At 39.3% G+C, this 19,699-nt stretch overlaps 2 protein-coding genes across 5 annotated transcripts in view; both read right to left on the minus strand.

The window, feature by feature from the left end:
* The window catches only part of DNM1L (dynamin 1 like), a gene marked incomplete at both ends in the record, with an annotated part of 41,240 nt that extends 36,178 nt beyond the window's left edge, over nucleotides 1-5,062 (minus strand). For all 4 annotated transcript variants that reach the window (XM_082008848.1, XM_082008846.1, XM_082008847.1 and 1 more), the window contains one exon: nucleotides 4,961-5,062. In XM_082008848.1, the coding sequence (XP_081864974.1) occupies nucleotides 4,961-5,062 (102 nt within the window). The remainder of the gene's footprint in view (nucleotides 1-4,960) is intronic.
* A 13,842-nt stretch (nucleotides 5,063-18,904) lies between these two features.
* Nucleotides 18,905-19,699, minus strand: part of FGD4 (FYVE, RhoGEF and PH domain containing 4) — a 30,298-nt gene continuing 29,503 nt past the window's right edge. The window contains exon 15 of the mRNA XM_082014250.1: nucleotides 18,905-19,534. Within this exon, the coding sequence (XP_081870376.1) occupies nucleotides 19,277-19,534 (258 nt within the window). The 3' untranslated portion in view covers nucleotides 18,905-19,276. The remainder of the gene's footprint in view (nucleotides 19,535-19,699) is intronic.

Here is a 19,699-nt window from a genome sequence, read left to right on the forward strand (position 1 = left end):
AACACATTTGCCAGGGCTGTGTGCTTTAATACTCTTCCCCTTCATTTTCCTGAAAACATGTTTCCTTTGCACTGTCCCCTGTGGACAAGATATAAGATCCATCCCTTCTAATTAAAACACAGGTTTTCCAAGAAAAAAAATTGCCAGTCGCAAGATGAACAGGACCCTGGCAGCAAGCATAAAAAACTGAGGGGTGGGGTGCCCAGGAACCACTTCATTCACATCCTTCTACAACTGTGTAGTCTCTCCACTCTTCCAAAATAGCTGTGCATTTGCAAACCATAACATTAGTCTCTTCATTTAAAAGATACTTAATATTGCTTTCATATTGAAGATCTGTAGAGATTAAAGGCAGGATCACAGTTAATAGACCTATAATTTTATTTTAATTCATATAAAGTCTGCACATAGACATAGTGAAAATGCCATGCTTCCAATCACAGGAGCCTTCAGGACTTAAGAAGTATCGCTGTTCAGAAACTGAGAGGACCCATCATAGAAAAGAAACAGCACAATGACAAATGTTGTTTGCACTATACAACTTCAGCAGCAAAATTTCTATTATGTCTGGTAAATGTAAAGAGCTAATTAATGCCAGCCTCACTTTGTTCCTTCTCTGAAACAGACACCAGAACAGTTAAGGCATGATATGACAGGAAAACAGGATGGAAAAAAGGAAAACAGTTACACCCAAAGCCAGACACAGTGAATGTCAGATATCAAAACAAACCAGGAAATTTTCAAAACTTTTGGGAAAAAAAAAAAGCTCTCCCCAGACAGCATAGTCAGCACTGAAGCTATGCTCTAATTACATGCCCTTTTACAAAAGTAGATATAAATGTCTTTTTGCAGCTGCTTGAAATCCCAGGAAAGGTCCCTGGACGAAAACCAAACAAAACAAACAAAAAACCCCTCAAAAACCCCAACACAGGAGAGGAGGAAGGAGGACATTCTTGAGTTGAGCTTGGCATGGGGTTTTCCTGGTTGCTTGGTACAAGCTGGAGTTTTCTTCACTTAAAACTGGCTTTTTGCCAACACAATGTAAGCTACCTTGAATATGCTGAGTAAGCTGAAGTGGCTTAAACTTCTGTTCCCCTGACCTTCTCCGACAGGTAGAGGTCACAGAAGCTCTGTAGAGCATCTAAAGTTCGAGACAATGTCAATCTCTCTCAAACCAGATGCTTTGACACAGAATCCACTGAATTCTTCTCCTCACCCCAGTAGCCAGGACCGAACATTAGCTTCCCACTGCTGTCAACTTCTTCACAGGCAGATTACTCTCCTAACTGTTTAGCCTAACAGAATATACAGGCGTACATATTCAAGCGCTCAGGCTACCTGTTATCTCAGATGAAGAAATCTTCCTCCTTGGCAACAAAAACTGGTTTAGCACTGAAGTATCAAACATGATACTTTTTCCAAACAGTAAAAAAAGAAATAATGCTCATCAGTGAGCCAATCACACAGGCTAACAAAACATCTCTTTTGGATGGAAACATCCAAAAGAACAGTCTGTGTTAAATATTGTAAACTACACCTCCCTATTTAAAGTCACAAAATAGCATTAACTGAAGACTGAGCAAAAGTGCTATATAAATGTATAACTGAAAGGTCATTTAAAAATCTCATTGTGAATTCCATTAGCTGCTAGATCAATTTCACCATGATGCCTCTACGAGAATCAACACTACCAAGCGCAAATAAAGCCCACAACTTGTTTTCATAATGTCAGTACTGGAAGAACTTTGCTACAAAACTGACACTATAAAGTTTGTATATACCTAGGTCAATGACTTCTAAAAACTCAAAACAGATTCCAAGAATTAATGACCTGAAAAAAATAAAGGCAATTCATTTTTACACATCTCTAGGGAGGTATTTTGTTGGTCGGTTGGTTTTTTTTTAAATTTATTCTAAAACTCATATCCACTTTTGTAGTGTAGGCATTTCATTTTTGTGATAGCATCTATGTGCCCTTAACATACAAAAAGCCACAACCAACCAAACTTCTTTTCTCCCCCTTGCCTCCTTTCATTAGAATGTGTTTGGCTGAGGTACTTCAGTATCACCTTGTTAATCCCTTAGAAGTACAGATCACAAAGCATTTGTATACAACACATCAGAAGGCTGGGTATTACTGTATTACAGTATTACTGAACAATACTGTTTGTATTAGTATTCACAGCCTGGACTTTTGGTTTTTTGCACTTCAGTAATACAGTTCTAAAAATAGAACTGAAATACTGAATCAGGGAAAAAAAACCAGAATCTGGGAATTGCAAAAGAAACCTAAAATAATGACGAAAAGTTGACAGTCTGAGCGTGTCCTCCGAGTTCTATCAGCAGCAGAGTCTTCAATTTTCTTAATAGAGCCTGTACTAGGATACAGAAAGAACTTACACAGTATTTATGTGGAGAACGAGAAGGAATTCTCACATGACTGTCACAGGAACACCACTAAAAGAAGTGCGAGAGGCCATCTAAATGTGTAAAACTTACTGAGAAATATTTTGTAATTAGTACCAAAATCCATCTAGTAAAAATTAAGACACTTCAATTGCTCAGAACACAAGGACAGTAAGAAATGAATCCCAAAACAACAGAGATGGGGCAAAGGCTAAATTCAAAGCTAAATTAAGGATTATAAGCAATTTCTAGTTCTACATATGCTAGAAAAGAATTAACTTGATGCACAGAAGCAGAAATACATGAGAACTGAAGAAAGACACAAGCAGAAAACAATAAAAGGTAGAGAAGAGATACAGAAGACAGGTGAGAAAAATAAACAGAAAAAACTACTTTAAAAAGCATTTTTCTTCTCCTTGCTGAATATGTTAAAAGGTCTTTTAAGAAAAGCAACAGGCAAACTGGGAGGGGAAAAAAAAAAGTTACAGAAATCTTAACTGATAGCATTTGTTTCCTACAAAGAAAAATGGAGGTGCAAAATCCAAAACTGTTTGTGAATATTATTCATGCTGCATGTGCCAGTAGGCTACAAACAAAACAACTGTGTGAACAAACTTAAAGGCCACATAGCACTTCCCAAAAATACCTCAGGAAATAAGATTGTCTCAAGGCACATTTCAAAGAGCCATGGAAGCAAGCTACCAGCAGCAGAACTATCAGCTCTAAGGCCATTATTTGAGATGTCTCCAGAAATCTGGTCTACAATAAACTAACTTCAAATTAATAACATAATTAAATTTTATTTAAATTAAGACTAGTTGTATAAAATAACCATGTACAGAATTACCATGTCAGTAAAGGCAATTATTTCTTCCAACAACCCTAACTAAAAACAAAACAAAAAACCAAGATACAGCTTGCTAGACATTTTGCTATGTATTTTCCTGGATTCTATAAAGGACATTCTATAAAGGTTGTTTTGGCATGCTAAGAAATATCATACTAATTCAAGGGTTTTTATGAATATACTGAATACAGCACCGAATGGATATTAATACTGACGGGTGGACTACTGAAGTCAAACGCATGCCAATACTGTCTTAACTCTCAGTATCTACTGTACACACTTATGAAAAGTTAACTAAGAAAAATTGCGTAAAAAGATAATTAAAAAAAAAAGCCACTTCAATGCATTTCATAAAGTGAAACAGATATAAAGTATTACACTTTCTGTTGCAGAACTAAACTAAAACAAAAAAGCTACCACACAAAAAACCAGCCTGCTTGTATGATTTTTAATGTAAATGAGATTAAATGTCTTCATGAAGCGATAAACTCCTGTCAGCTACAGAAATAGTAAATACCTAGTATAGCTTACTCTCTCACTCAATTCAAGTATTTTATATCTATTTTATAAAGTGGCTGATATCAAAGTTAATTAATCTATCTGATTTATATTGGTAAAACAGAACGACAGCTGGTTACCTCACAACCAGTTGGACAGCGTAGTTGGCTTTGAGCAAAGCTATTCCACGCTTTGGCAGTGTGCAAGCTTTAAGCATACAGCTCACATGTTTTAAGTCATATAATGAAATCCCCGTCTGCAGAGTAATTGGTATTACTGTCTTAGGTAGGCATGCTGTTGTCAAGGAACATCACACATTCAATGGACACCGTTAATTTCACGGAAACAGAAAGAGAGATCCATTAACTTCAAGTTTTAGTTGTGTTTAACGTTTCATTTTCAATTCCCTTATGACTGCTACAGTTCTGGTTCCACATGCTCTGCTGCCAAAAGTTATGCTGAAGAACGGCATCCCGTTTGAATAGATCTGAAAGAGTCTGAGCTATCTTCGAGCCCAGCAGAAGCTTTATCGGGCTGAGACGCACACGTTGTAACTGTTACAGCCAACAAAGGCTGGCTTCGCCTCTCACCTTCATTCCCCATCATCAGCTAAGACAAATATGTGCAAACGGCAGAGGAACTCGCAGCAAGGGAAAACGATCCACGCCTGCAAGATGCCGTTCCGCTACCATATCCCTTTTATTCGGCCCCCACTTCACGCCGGCTGTCAGAGAAGGGAAGCCACCGACGAGCGATGGCGGTCAAGCTACAAGCGCAGGGCCAGCAGCGGGCCCCGGGCCCCACGCACACCCCCGGTGCGGGGGGCCGACATGGGGCCACAGGACGGCGGGGGACGACAGGTCCTGCCGGCAGCCCTCGGCACTTCCTCGGCCGTTCAATCCGCTACCGAGAAGCGCGAAAGGGAGGGAGGACAGTGGAAGAGGCACTCCCATTGCAAATGGTGGAGAGGCAAAAGAGCCCGGGTTGGGGGGGGGGGCAGCCGAGGGCGGACGGGGCGGGTGTTGCGCCCGCCCCGTCCGCCCTCGGCTGCCCGCGTCCCCCCGCGTCCCCCCGTGCCCTTGGCGGAGGCGACTGCGGGTCAGCAGCACCGGAGGCGCGATGGACGCCTCGACTTTGCCGTCAGGGCGGTGAGAGGGCCCGCGCCGCCCGCTCCCCCACCCCGGCCTGGCCTGCCCCACCTCGCCTCACCTGCGTGCCCACCACCACGATCTGCGGCAGCTGGATGATGTCGGCCCCCACGGTGTTGAACACATCCTGCAGCTTGTTAATCACGGGGATCAGCGCCTCCATAGCGGCGGAGGAGGGCAAGGGCCGGAGAAGGCGTCGGCGATGAATGGGCGCGACGGGCAACGGCTCCCGTCAGCCGCCCCCTGCGCCTGCCGCCATTGGCGCCGGCCCCCACGCACGGCACGGCTCCCAGCAGGCTGTGCGCGCCCGCCGGGCGCAACGCGGCCGCAAACGCCGCCGGGCATGATGGGAGTTGTAGTGCAGTGGGAGACCCTCGAGGAGGCGGGGGGACGGGCGCCCTCTCAGGCAGCGGCGGCGGCGGCCGTTGGGGGCTGTCAACAGCCACCGGTAACAGTTCGCGGCCCCTTCCTGCCCGGGGAGGCAGAGTTTCTGCTTCGCAAGCGCCTAGGGGCCGAAGGCATTTGAACATAAAACATCGTAGTCGCTGTAGTCTTATATTACAAGCCGTTCCCAGGTTTTATTCCATCTTTTGGGAGGATAAAGCTGATCCCCTCTGGGGATCACCTGCAGCGGCGCGCCCTGCGAGTTGGGGCACCACAGACAGCTCGTGGAGGGCAGGTAGGCCTCATCGCCACCCGGGGCAGCTGCTGCAGGTGGTTTTTAGGAAGCAGCATGGAGCTGCAACATTTATTCAAAGCACCGTGTTTTGAAAACCCTTGAAAAGCAGGGAAACAACTAGACGTGTGCCCCCACTGCCCTCAGGGCTGCATCACTGGGTGTGGAGTCGCTGAATACCTCAAGGAAAGGTGCTGAATGGAAAATTGCTAGACCTTGTCAGCATCTGGCCACACAAAGGCAATGGAGCAGGAAAATAAAACTGTTGGGGGTGGGAAAAAGCATTGTGGAGTTGTATTTAGGGGGAGAAAAGAACTGGAGAAGATCTGGTCCTGCAAACTGCAGCAAAAAAAATGTTCTTCCAATTCACATATCAAGGATTGCAATGGACTTAAGACTGCTACGTTTATTCTGTTTACTTTTTTATAGATATTTTTGGTTTTGTTGTGAATCTCTGAGCTCATCTCTGCTTCTGAAATTTTCTAAATTGGGTGCGCGATAGTAGGGGTGGATGAGGTGTCTGGCAGGGCTTGGGAAGTGGGAAACTGCGAGATCTAATACTCAACTGTGTTATACACAAAGATGAATGAGACAAGAGGATGGCTTGTGATGTGAGATCACAACAAAGCAGCTGTCTGATCTTTAAATTTGTTTCACTTGAGTGTATTTTCTCAAAGATAAATTATGAATATGCTAGCACTGAATTGAATTCTGGCTTTGTCCTTTCTTGTAAATCAGCAGATGAAAAATATTTCTGAAAATTTCAGGTTCTAGATGGCACTAGAATCTCTATTCTTATTCTATACAAATTAGACTTTTCCAGCCTTCATGTCTTCATCAAATGTAGAAGGAAAGAACATACAAAGGTTCTTATCTATATACATACAATACGTTCTTATCGATATGTCTTTATGACAGAGTTTCTCATTCTTACCCAGGAAATTTCACAGTGCTTGTCAGAGGACTAATATTTCATAATAAAAGCATAAAGATGGCTAAGCAAATTGAAACACTCAAAAACTAGCATATTCAGCCCAGAGAAAAAGAGTTAATGTGTGTAAAACTTTGTAAAGAAGGTCCTGAATTACCCATTGATGAGGGGTTCTTGTCATAGCCATACAGGCATGACTATCTGGCTGATTTAACCCACTAGCTTTCAGTGTGCTGCAGCTGATTGCTCTCAGAGCCATTAAGATCATTAGTACCAGGATGCCATTTGGAATCTGCCTCTCCTGCTTCCAGGACAATAGCGAATGTTCCCCACCTTGTGCACCTGATGCAGCAAACACTCTTTCTAGAGAGTCTGCCATTCCCTGTCTAGCATGGAGCCTCATCTCCTCTCCTTCCTTGAGCCCCTGGGAGGAAAAATTTCTATTTCTGTTGCATGGGAATAGAAGCTGCTGTCACCCAAAGTACGTAGATAACATCGCTTTTCTCCTGCCACTCTTATTTTGCTGTAGGACCTCCTGGACACCACTGTGAAGTGGAGCAAGTGCAACCTATTTTAATTTAGACACGAAGTGGGACATCTCAGAGAGAATGTAGAACTAGATAAGGGTCAGAGAGGGACAAGAAGGATGATGAAAAGTGTGGAACATCTTCAATATCAAGACTAAGTGAGCTAGTATTTTTCACTCTACAAAAGAAATGGCCAGGGATAAGGGAGGATTAGTAGCCCGGAGTGGGTGGAAGAGCACCAGTTTTGTTTACTCTCCCTTCCAATGCAAGTGTTTGGGGAGCACCTAATGAAACTAGGAGCCATGTCAGAATAAAACAAAGACTGTAGCCCCTCATGGCTGGGTTATTGACTGTTTGAGCTCCTTGCCAAATGATGTTGTAGATAGTAAAAGTTTAAATGGATTCAGTTGGTGTTTGGCCAGTTTTAAGGAAGAGAAATGTATTGCATGTAAATAAATAGCTATGTAGGAATCAAATCTAGCTCTGGATGTTTCTGAGCTGACAACACTTGGAAGCTGGGAGAGTATCACGCAGAAGCACTGTGTGTGCTTGCCCTTTAGTCTGTCCCAGTATGGCTATTCTTAGAATTTTATCAGTATATATCACATTTCAAGAAGCACACAGAGAAAATACCAGTTGCTGAACCAAGTTGAGGTAACCTAGCCTGCCCAGCAGATGTTAAAAAGCCTATCAAGGGCAGGAGACCCAAGTGGAGAGGCACAGCTCAGATGGAGGAAGTGAATTGATGAAGGAAAGCAAGAAGAAAGGACTGAAGATGTAAGACTAGGAAACATCAGAATACAAAGTTTAACACATTGTACATTTCTGGCTAAAAAGTGGGAGCCAGAAGTGCCTCTGCTATGAAGCGTCATGTCCTGCACCAACTTACAAAATCCACCACTTCCCTCAGCCCAGCTGAGGACTGTGCCAAAGCAATAAACATTTTAACAAGCAATGGTCACCTGTAGCTTTAACTCTAACTGTCCATGGCAGACTTACATTGTACTGAGCAAGAAACTCAAAGATCTGATAAAAGGCAATAGCAGTCAGACTGGTTATTTACTAAAAGCTAATTGACATGAGGAAACAGGAACTGCCACATTGAATCTGGCCTGACATCAATCTACCTCAGAGTCTCATCTCTAAGACTGTCCAGCAGCAGTGCTCTGCGGAAAAAATAAAAATGCAGTAATAAGATCTTCTGATCCCAAAACTATGTATTAAATATTTTTGATATTGCTGTAAGATCTGAAGTAGACAGTTCAATATTTCTTCTGTTTTATGTAACTGGAAACTAGATTGCTTTATTTACCATATAATAGGTTTTTGTCCCGTCATGCTAAATTCTTGGCTCCAATGACATCCTGTGACAGTAAATTTCATGATCTAATTATGCATAGTGCAAAAAATCAATTTGGTGTCAGTTTTAAATTTGTCATCTTCTAATTTCATTATAAGCCTCCTTGTTTTTATGTACAGGAGAACAAAATTGTCAGCATTTCTTCTCCATGATATGAATTTCTTTCTAGTTTTGCATCATCAACTGCTTCCATTTTTGCTCAGACAGCTGGAGTCTCTTTATGTTGACGTACTGACAGTAGTGGACAAGTCATTTGCCATTTAATTAATTTATGCCAGATAAGGAGACAGCAAACTATCACCTCAGTAAAGCATATTTCTTTGCCATCGTATTTGTCTAGAGAAAGAAATATTTGACTACCATACTGGTATGTAGTATCAAGTGTGTAACATAACATCTGTGCTGCATACATAGTCATACTACTTTGTACTGCACAAACAGTATTAGCAAAATACTTTTGTAAATTATTCCTTGGTAATGTCACCTTTTGGAACCATGCAGTACAGCGATTGTATGGGTCTGGCAGAGCCTGATTTTTATGTGAAGCCAAACTGGATGGTGTTTTTGTGTTCTCCAGAGCAACCTGCTCACAGATGTAACTATAATACTTTCTCACAGCCCTTATACCAGACATCTGCACAGCAAACACCATTAGAAACCGAGATAAATAAATTCCTGAAATCCCTTGAGGGAATGACCCTTCATTTGGATGTTCTACACAGATTTTTCAAACTGACAGATTCTAAGCCTCGGTCTTTTTCAAGAAAAGACAGAAAACGGTGGTTTCAAATCCATAGGCCAGGGGTTCTGCTGAGTTGGCAAAGCGAGCTCTCCTACACGCTTCAGCTGGCTGGAAGAAGGTCACGGTGCTGATAGGAATTCCCGAGTTACGTTACCTGTGCTGAGGCCCAGTCTCTGACAAAACAAAATAATCCTGGGGCAGCGATGCAACTTCGCTGGACAGTATGACAAACTAAACAACTGAGAGTTCCTTACATTCTCTCACTGTATTCACAGGGAAGTTATTTAACTAAATTAATTTAATTTTGGGGGGTGGCACACAACCTCTCATAAAACCTGCTTGCAGAACTGAAAGCAGGTTTCAAGTTAAGGAAGGGGCAGAGGGTGAGAGCCACAGGGCTAACCCAGCAGTCAAAGTTCATCAATCAGTAACAAAGCCCGAGCAGTCTGGTGTTTGTAAGACATCAGCGTTCCTGACAAGGCCAATAGAGGTCAAAGCTTTGGCTGGAGATTAAAACAATCTCTGTTTATCATTCTATATTGCTGTACAACTGTGCTCCCCTCTCCTCCCCCAAGCGTGGTGGTCGGGCTTGTTGAAATGGCAAACACAATACTAGCAGTTGGTTCAGCGAACGATTTTCACCACTCCAGTGGCCACTGGCCAGTTAGATGTACCCCAGCTGAGCAGTCCGTTCCCTCTCCAGTGGGGGCACGTTACTGAATTTGTCTGCTGAGCATTGGCTGGCGATAGGAAACGCAAGTGGATAGTGCTGAGTGAGTAACCTCTTAACTTCTAAACAGCAGATTTCTGTTTTCCTCATGCATTTTGATGGGCTCACCAACAATCAATCTCAACATCCGTTACAGGATTTCATTAGTCAAAGGATGGATATTATAAATAAACTGTTTCTCACTCTCATTATGCTGTCTAGTGTAGAAAATTTGGAAATTTTCACTTGGTGTTTCCCCACATCATTGTAGATGCTTTAATTATATCTTTTTGATAGAAGTCTTTTGATTCTTTTGTATACCATGTGCTACTCAACAAATAGAGGAATTAAAAGGTGGTGGTGTGAAACCCAAGGATTTCTTCCCTAGAATTTTTCTCAAGTCAAGTTAAGCAATCTCATGGATCACATATTGCCTAATGGAGCTTGAAAAGTGATTTTAAATGTGGAAACACCCACTGGGGAAATTTCTCATGGAGTCTGTAGATGTATTCTTAAAGCAATGCCAATCAATAACAATAAATTTGAAAAAAAATATGAAATAACTGCTGCTTGCATAAGGAATAGTTTGCAGTCCAATTTTAAGGTGAAGACTTTTTACTTTAAAGGCCCAAGGTTTTGTGAATAAAAGCAATAACCTCCTGTCTGCTATCAAGAAAGTAACTTTTTATGGGAAAACAAAATGCACACTTAGGTCAGTTATACAGCTGAGGCAATATAACTAGAAAGGAAAAGGAAAAAACCTTACCCCAACCAAGGAAGCAGGAAGCAGCAAACTTGCTGGCATTCAGGAGGAATTGAGCTTGTATCTTCTACTTCTGGATCTAATATTTTAAATAAGGCTATCTCCGGTGGTCTTTTTAAGATAAAAATAGTATGCCAAGAGGAGCATTTTTTGGTTTTTATAATACATGTTTTCTTGTGCATGCTGCTTTTTATATTATGATTGGCACAATTTTAAGTCGGAAATATAACAATCGAGCATATGTCATCTATAACATCACAGCCTGCATATAAAACTAATGGATGCTTCAAGTGCAGCTATATTAAGCTTTTTAGTTCAGGCCAGGGTTGCAGTTCTGGACTGGACACTTGATGTCTTGCCTGCTATGCTTTGCTTAGCATCACAGAGTTGTCTTGGAGTGTATGGATCCGAGTCTTTTCACGTGAAACAGAACTGCAAGGTGCACTTCAACCACTAAAGAGCATTCAGTTAATAGGAATAGCTTAGGGCTAGTCCAAAATCAAGTTCCAAAATACAGCATAGGCAAGGTAGGTCTTTTGTAATAGCTGCCATCCCGAAGCCTTGAGCTAAAAGATTTGGATTCCCTTTTGTAAGCCAAAAAACATGCAAGTATGGCAGAACAGGCAAAGCAGGTAGTTCTACACAGCTAGGCAGTAGGTCTAAACAGTATTACAGATCAAATCATCTCTTCTTCCAGCATGGGTTCATTCATTTCATTTCACGCTGTGGGAAGGCTCCTGTGTTCAGTAGCAATCAGAGTCCAAAACCTATTTCCCTGAAGCAGGGACCTTTATCGAAAGAATGAGCTGAGCATACTATGTTAAAACATGCTCAAAAGAGAGCACAGATCTAATGGTTGAAATTCTTGATTAATTCTTTTGATAAGATCCCAACGGTTGGAGGCTATGTGAGTTCTGACTAGTGATAAGAGTAATTAAAAACAAAACAAACCTCAAAAAACCCAAACAAACCCTACAGAGAGCGTGTAGCTAACAACTGGAAAATTTACCAGGGTATGTGACAGATTCTTCATAACATAAGACTTTTAAGTCAGGGAAAATAATTTGAAAAATATGCTATAACACAAAGAAATGTATCAGTTTGAAACAGAGAGCAAGTAGCACATCCCACTCATGACACCAGAGCATTACACGTTTGAGATCGTAACAGAGACTAGCAGAGACATGGGGTAGACCTCAAGCAAATAAACTCAGCTGGGTGTATCCTCATTTACCACATGAACTGGGTCTGATGAAGCTTAACATTGTCATAGCTGCCTAGTGCACAGGGCCAAGGAGGCAGAGGGTGAGGGGAGCCAAGACAAGAAGGTCACAATCGTAAGGATCCCTCCTCTTGTTGATTAGAGTCACCCCAGGACCCTCCAAGAGCAATTTCTTTAAAGCAAACAAGCTCGAAGTATCGTGTTTACCAAAGGCAGGCATGCCATTTCTCTCAGGAAAGCTTCAGTGTCAGGAAGCTCATACAATGCCAAGAACAATTCTGCGGTAACGAGGCAGTTATTAGTCAGGCTTTGTAGGGAGAGCCAGAGGAGACAACGCCTACCACTTACTCACCAACCCTGTACTTGATCGGATCCTGGGCAATTGGCTACCAAGTATAAACATCAGTGCTTATTAAACCTGCTGATATAAAGGAATTAAGTAGGAACTGTGATTATGGATTTCCTGTAGTTTGAATTTTGTAACTGTGTTTTCTTATTAAAGCACATTTTGGGTAAATTCCGTTATTTTTGTCTCCATGTAGAAGGCATTGCATTGTATTTAATGAGGAAAATAATGGTTTTGGAACAGAGTTAATCACAGGGGGAAAAAAAAAGAGTCAGAAAAATTAGTGGGGAAAAGTATGTGAATGGAGAGGGAAGCATTACTTTCTGTGGTTTATCAGTACTTTTTTCAAATACTAATTTGTTTAATGTGTTTGCAAAGATAAGAAAAAGTAGAAACTGAACAAAATTCTTGTACTCAACTCCTTCCAGACAGGAACTAACAAGTAATACAGTAAATTTTCCTCTCTACATTTTGGGGGAAGTGTTTTCTGCAACATTGTGCCCACCTGCAGAATTAATACCAAGAATAAAACAGACACGCTCAAAACAGGTTTACTGTGTACAGGTGATGGAAATTGGAAGAAACTGCAGATGGTTCTGTCTGTTAAAGGCTACTTAGAAAAGGAGTAGCTGCAGTTTGTGGCACTTCCATAAACTGAATGTGTGCTTAGCTAGCAAATTAAAAAGTTGCCTATGCTTAGGATCGTGATCCAGCTAATAACCTGATCATTTTTGCTTCACAGCACCAGTTCAGTTCAGTGCACAAGAGGTTGCACTGGGTAGCTGCTCCATGTTTTGTTTCATCCTGTTGTGAAGAGCAGTGCTTGAGTAATAGTAAGACAGACGTGGTGCGACACTGAACGTGTTCCTTTCTGCACTCTTCTATGGGGGTGGCAATGTAGAAGCCCATAAAGTACTGTCATAACGTCTTGGTCACATGAGAGAATATTATTATTCCCATTACAGAAATCTGGATCTAAACTGTAAAGGATTGTATCTTTTCTCTTCCCAATTTAAGATGTCATAGTATTACATACAGCCCTTCACATACTCAGAGTATCTCTTCCACGGACTTCGCAGTACTTGTGAACAGCCAGCACATCAGCAACAGATGGGTCCTCACAGTTACTTGCATAATTGAAAAGGCAGTTTAAAGATTTCATCAGCAGAGAAAGTAAACAGTAGACAGACCAAAAAAAAAAGTCAACCAGCAATGCTTATTTAATGATGCTTTCATTTTACAGGATACAAATTTCTTTCCTTTTTAAGTACTCAACAGGAATTAAAGTGCTTAATTTTTACAATTCTCCACCCACCCTGTGACCAAATATACATATATTACAGAAAATATATACAATACCTGCAGATTTTTTACACTCGTATATTTCTTGACCATAAAAATTACCACTTACATTTGCACAACTTACAACAGCATTTATATGTCACCTTTTTAATAGTCTTCAATTTATTGCAAAACCAGAACAAATTTACACCTCTTCCAAATATTAGTATTTAAAGAAAAAATTAAAAATAGTGTTTTCTCAATCAAAACCAGAGATGTTTTCATAATGAAGGGGAATTAGAGTGCATAGCCTATAACTATGATGTCAAACCCTACAGCTGATCCAGGTCCCACTAAAATTAATGTATGAATCCGCCTTGAGGGCTGAAGGATAGAAAACATGCTAATAGGAAAAAACCCCAGTACTTCTATTGCAAACTGTCCCCCATGTGCAACAAATTTGGCTTCTTTCTTAAAAATACTAGGGCACATGCATGCAAAAATGCTTTGACGCAGTTCCCCCTTTTCCAAATATTTTCACCATAAATAGTTAATGAATCTACAAGGACAAACGATAAACTGAAGTAGGTTGGCGTTGCACAGTGGCTGAAAACACTGTTTATTCAAAGAAATCTGCCTGAAGGTTTTAGTAGAGAAAAACCACATTCTACATTCACTTGTGCTAGGAAGAGGAAGGGGTGAAAGCAAAATGCCATAGTTGAGTCTGGGGAGAAGTTTAATCACGAGGTATTAAAGGAAGCAGATTAAATACCTTATCGAGTTTAGCATGTTTGGTTTGTTTTTTTTTTTAAATTAGGCTGAAATAGTAAACATGCCACAAAAGTAGATCTATTTCCATTGATTTTTCTTCTGACAAATATACCCAACACAGTCAATATACGTTATATTTTGAATGCAGCACAGTGTATTTTTTGATTGTAAAATACTGCTTGAAAACAGGTAATCTGAATAATAGTCTCGAATATATAAATACACATATATACATAACACACACACATACATACGCATATGTGTATATATACACATATACAATCATTAAGTTAATGTTATGTTCTGTTAAAGGAAAAGGATTTGGGAAACAATCTGACTAGCAGATTGTCTTCTTGAAGGAACGTACTTCACTACAGTCCCATGGGTCCGAACCAGGCAGGTAAATTCCTCATACCAACAGGGCCACAGACGGGAGAAAAAAACCTAAATCCATGTATTTCTTTTCAGATTTCAAATAACAGTACATCACAGACTAAGAATTATGCCCATTTCACCAATGAATTTATCTTAAGGATAGTCAATTCTTCCACAAAATTATTTCTTTTCTCCAATCATTTATTTTTGGATTATATATTTCCAGCTGTTTACATTCATCCCTACATCAATTATCTCCAACTGAAACCTGTCTGAAGTTCAGCTGAGCACTGTGATTCCAGATGAGACAATAGTAAGTCAGCAGCTCTCAAACTGGTGAAATCTTGATTTTCCACAAGTGTCTTTATATAATGTAAGGCAGATTCTACATGAATTTAAATCAGTGAAGGTGTAATAGCTGCAGCAGGTCTATGCTAGTTTATACCAGCTAAAAATCTCTAAATATATTTATGGAGAAAGTTTCTTTTTTATTGCTTAGAATTATTTCTACATGGAATGTTTATTTCTTTACCGAAAGCCTTTCCTTCAGTGTAAGGAACCACTACCTTCAGTTCATTGTATTTAATCTGGTCTTGAAATGAAAAGCTGACCAGTTTTTATACTAGCTATACGGTTGGATGTAGGTTTAAAAAAAAACCCCAACAAAACAACAAAACCCAACAAACCCATCAAGTGTTTCCACATATTTCCCACTTATTTTTATATACATATATTTTTTTTTTCCCCTCCTGACTCCACTTGGAACTCTTTAGAGCATACTTCTGTAACCTCATTTAAAATTTACTCAGGTGGAAGTGTATTTATTCTACATTTAATCAGCATTTTGGGTTCATTCACAATTTAAAAATCTGAAGAATAAAAATCCTCTTTTCTATGAAAGGGATTTAGAATCTTTGAGGAGCTTCATAAAGCACTTTGAGATGGTTTTGCATAAAAAGATGCCACTGTATATTAGATGCATTTAAAGTGGTTTAATATTCCACTCCAAATAGAAGAGAGTATTTTATATTCTCAATATCCATTTTGCACATAAAAATTAAATACATTTTGGAATAAACAAAACCACTCGGTGTAAAGGGATGTGAAAGTACTAGGCACCAGATTTTACAGCAGCTCCTCAACCAAGCAGGAGTACCTGCTACCAGAAAACGATTTTTAGAGGATCTGGAAGAATGGTGCAGACATGCAGATGTTACAATACACTATTTTTCCATGATAGGGGAAAAATATTAAGTCATTTTGAAAAATGTACTAGTACATTACAAACAAATGTCATGATAAAATTAAGCCCTTGTTCTGGTTCAACACAGCTGAAAATGCACAAAATTACTTTTTATTTGCTTTAAATTGCACAGGAGACTGATAGCTATTAAAGTGAGAAAGAAGCTGTCTTGAAAACAAGAGTCACAAAACCTAAATAATTCAGCAGAGCCATTCACATACCTTCATGTATCATGAATGAATGCTCAGTTATAGTTTATTCCTTACACACACAGCTTTATGCTAATACATTTAATGCCTTTTTTTTTTTTTTTTTTACGATTTTAACAGCTGAAATGGGAACAGTCTATACCTTGTTAGAATGATGGTTTTAATTCGACTTCTTTGGTCATGATACTTAAGCCACAGCAGTTACTACTTTGAATTTGTTTCTCTGCAGTCATAATTTACAATTTAAAGTTAAAGAAAAAGTTTTGGATCTTATAAGGGGGCTTGTCTGTGGAGGATGGAGTAAAATATTAAGGTGGTTAAATTTAGAAGCAACTTCTCCATCTTCTGATCTCCTTTAATATTGGTGGTACATGCTTTTCCTACAAAATACACACAGAACTGTACCTTTGAGTGCCAAGACATTCTGACTCAGGAGAGAGCAATTCCCACCAAGCAACTGATTATGAGACCATGAAATAGGTTTCACTAGGGTAAATAAAATATCCCACGCTATATAAACTTTTAACAGCTGAGAGCAAACATGAGGCTAACATCCAAATAAATAACTCTCAATGCTAACTTAATTTCAAACTGTTTATGCCCAAATGCAGGACTTCATCTGGGAGATGCTGAAACCACTCAAGCAGCTTCAGCTACTCAATACCACTATAACAACAAGGCAGCCCAGAAATTGCTGCTTCTAACCATTTCCCTAATCATTTAGCTGGAATAGGTCTTCCTACTTGGCTCAGAATTAAGTTTGCAGGAGCTTAGAAAACAGAATGTACTACACTATTACAATCATACCATCATATTCTTTTCAGTATAGCTCAGTCCATCTTTTCTGGGAACTCCTTTAAGGCAAATTCTCCCCTTACACTCAACAACTTGAACATGGGAAACAATGTTTTTACACATCAGGATGTAGTAAGACGACCCTCCAGATCCAACAATGGTGCCTGAGACGTTTTTAGAAGATACCCACTTTCAGGAGATGACCATGAAAGAAAGTTAGCCACGGAGCGTTCTTCTAGCTTACCTGGATGTTCCCCATCCCTCACCAAGGTATACACAAGATGACACATACTTACTAGGGAGACCTCGGTGAAGATTTGATGGTACTCACCAACGTGAATCAAAATGGGCTCGAGCTACCCATAACATACAGCTAACAGTAGAAGTAACTTAACATCTCTTAGAGAATTACAGAAGAGCTTGCGCATCAGATAAAAGTAATACTAGGGTTACATGCTGAATAATCTGGACACATGGAGCACCCAAGAAAGAATGCAGAACTGACACGCACAAAGTCAGTCGTAAAGTTAGTACTCTACAATGCCATGTCCTGATAATTACTAACACTAGTGTAAAGCTTTGAAGTCTAAAGGCCATGGTAGATTTTGGATTTGTGCAGGTGATAGCCAGCCCACTAACATTAAGTTGCATGACATTCTTTCTACCAAAGAATGATAGACACTGTGTACTCACGTACACTTGACACTAAAAACAGAAGTTACTTTAACAATGCCTTGTTAAATTATAAATTAACTTTTTTTTTTCCCCCCCATAGTGTCACAGAAAATGTAAAGTGGGAATGGGAGTTCAGTGACTACTTTATCTGGAAATCTCATTATAAAAAAGCAACAGTTTAAATCTTCCATGGTGTTACCAACAAAACTGGACTTGAACCTGAGCTCTTCAGCTTGACATGATTTAAAATACAGATTGCAGTTAGACTGGGAAGTAAGACTTCTGAATGTTCTTATAAGAAGTTGATTGCAGAAGTTACATATTTTCCTTTCTTTGAGGGATCAGAAAAGGAAAGACAGCAATGATTTTAATTGTCTACTTGATAGTCAATCACTACTTCTGAATTTGTCATATTTCATCCAAGGTTGTTACAGTAAAAATTTTAGGGAGGTCATTTGCCTCTATGTATAAAAACCCTAACAGGAATGGAAGTTCATAAGGGACTTAATACTGTAAAGCCAACAAGTCCTTATTCCCACAAGTAGAATGCAAATAATGTCAGTTATTGCAACTTGAGATTTGCAGGCTCAGAACTCATACTGAACTCATATAAAGCAGGCTCCACTATACAACAATAATCCCTGAAGATTGTTGTCATAAGTATTACAGTGTCTGAACTTCGGCAAAAATTAGAAGATTTAAGTTCAAAATGTTCTTTTGTTACAATAACCATAACAGCAAAAATACACATTCCCAGAAAGTTACTAGAATCTGTTGCTGTTCTCAAATCACAGACTGCATTTTAGTAATGAACTACTGCACACTTAAAAGATAACAGTGAGAGGGACATTGAAAAAAAACGACTACTCTTTTAAACACAACTGGAACTTACTTGTCCATTGCATGCCACTTACATTACTGTTCTTTTTTTAATGCATAAAAATATCAAGATCATTAAGTGTCAGCTATTAAAACAAATCACTGAACAGTATTTGTTAATTTAGGACTGTGTTTAATTCCAAATAGAAAACATGCTATTTAAATAAATTATTCACTAATAGGAACCCAATATCATGAAATCAAAGCAAAAATCAAGTATTGTACATTTTTAATACTGTACATATATTATATATTGTTTTATCATATTTTAGGTATTCATTTCTAGATTGAAAATCATTAGATTGTTTCCTTGATAAATTGAAACTTTAAAAGCCAATATACCTGTGAAAGCAATTGCATTACTTAAATTAAAAAGAGACAAGTGAATACAACATATGTACAGATCTCTGGAATTCAATCTATAAACTACATACATTAAACCAAACATCCCTGCATAATTAACTACAGACCTATTTTGGCAATGTGGAGGTATATCTTTTATCCTGTTGCAAATCCTAACATGTAAGTAGGAAGCTTCAATATTTGCATTCTTGATGAAAGCAGCAAACGTTAACTGAAGAGCAACTGGATTTTCAAAAAAATTTGCCTCAGAACAAACAAGTTAGTAAGTATTTTTAATAGCTTTCACATTTTTTTAAAAAGTCTCTGAAATGGACCTGTACATCACTTTCATTGATAGAACATAAATATAAGAAAAAGATCCCTAAAAAGACCAGATTTTTTCCCAAACATAAAGTGCTAAGATGTGTATGGTAGTAAGAAGTTTCTTTTTTTTTTTCCTTGATTGAGCAATGAAAGGTTAAACACAAATTCAATTGAAATTTTTTTTAAAATGCCATGCTTTCTTGAGCTTCAGCATTCAGATGTTTTAGAAGATTCAGGTTGGTCTTCTAAATTTACTTGTAGTTCATTTTGACATTCTGGTGTCTCACCTTTGACAGCTAAATGGATAACTTTCAGCCATTTCTGCTTTAGTTCCTCATTGTCCGCAGCAAAGCTGTGCACAGACTTAGACTGGGTCAGTTTGAAGCTGTGTGGGAGGTCAGCACTTCTTGGAGTGTCATCTACTGTATAGCCCAAAAGTGGAATTGTAGCCAGAGCCTTAACATCCTAAGAAGAATGAGAAGTTCTTTATTAAGAAGAGCCAACTAATCTGCCCGCTACCTCTCGTTTACTATACAGGTTGGTAAAAAACCTTGGGTCTTTCCTCCATTCCCAAGCTATTAGACTTCTCTTCCTCAGATGTCAATGACAATAATTACTAAAATCTTTTCC

This window comes from Phaethon aethereus (assembly GCF_964289735.1).
Source record: "Phaethon aethereus genome assembly, chromosome: 1".
In the NCBI taxonomy this organism is placed as follows: Eukaryota; Metazoa; Chordata; class Aves; order Phaethontiformes; family Phaethontidae; genus Phaethon; species Phaethon aethereus.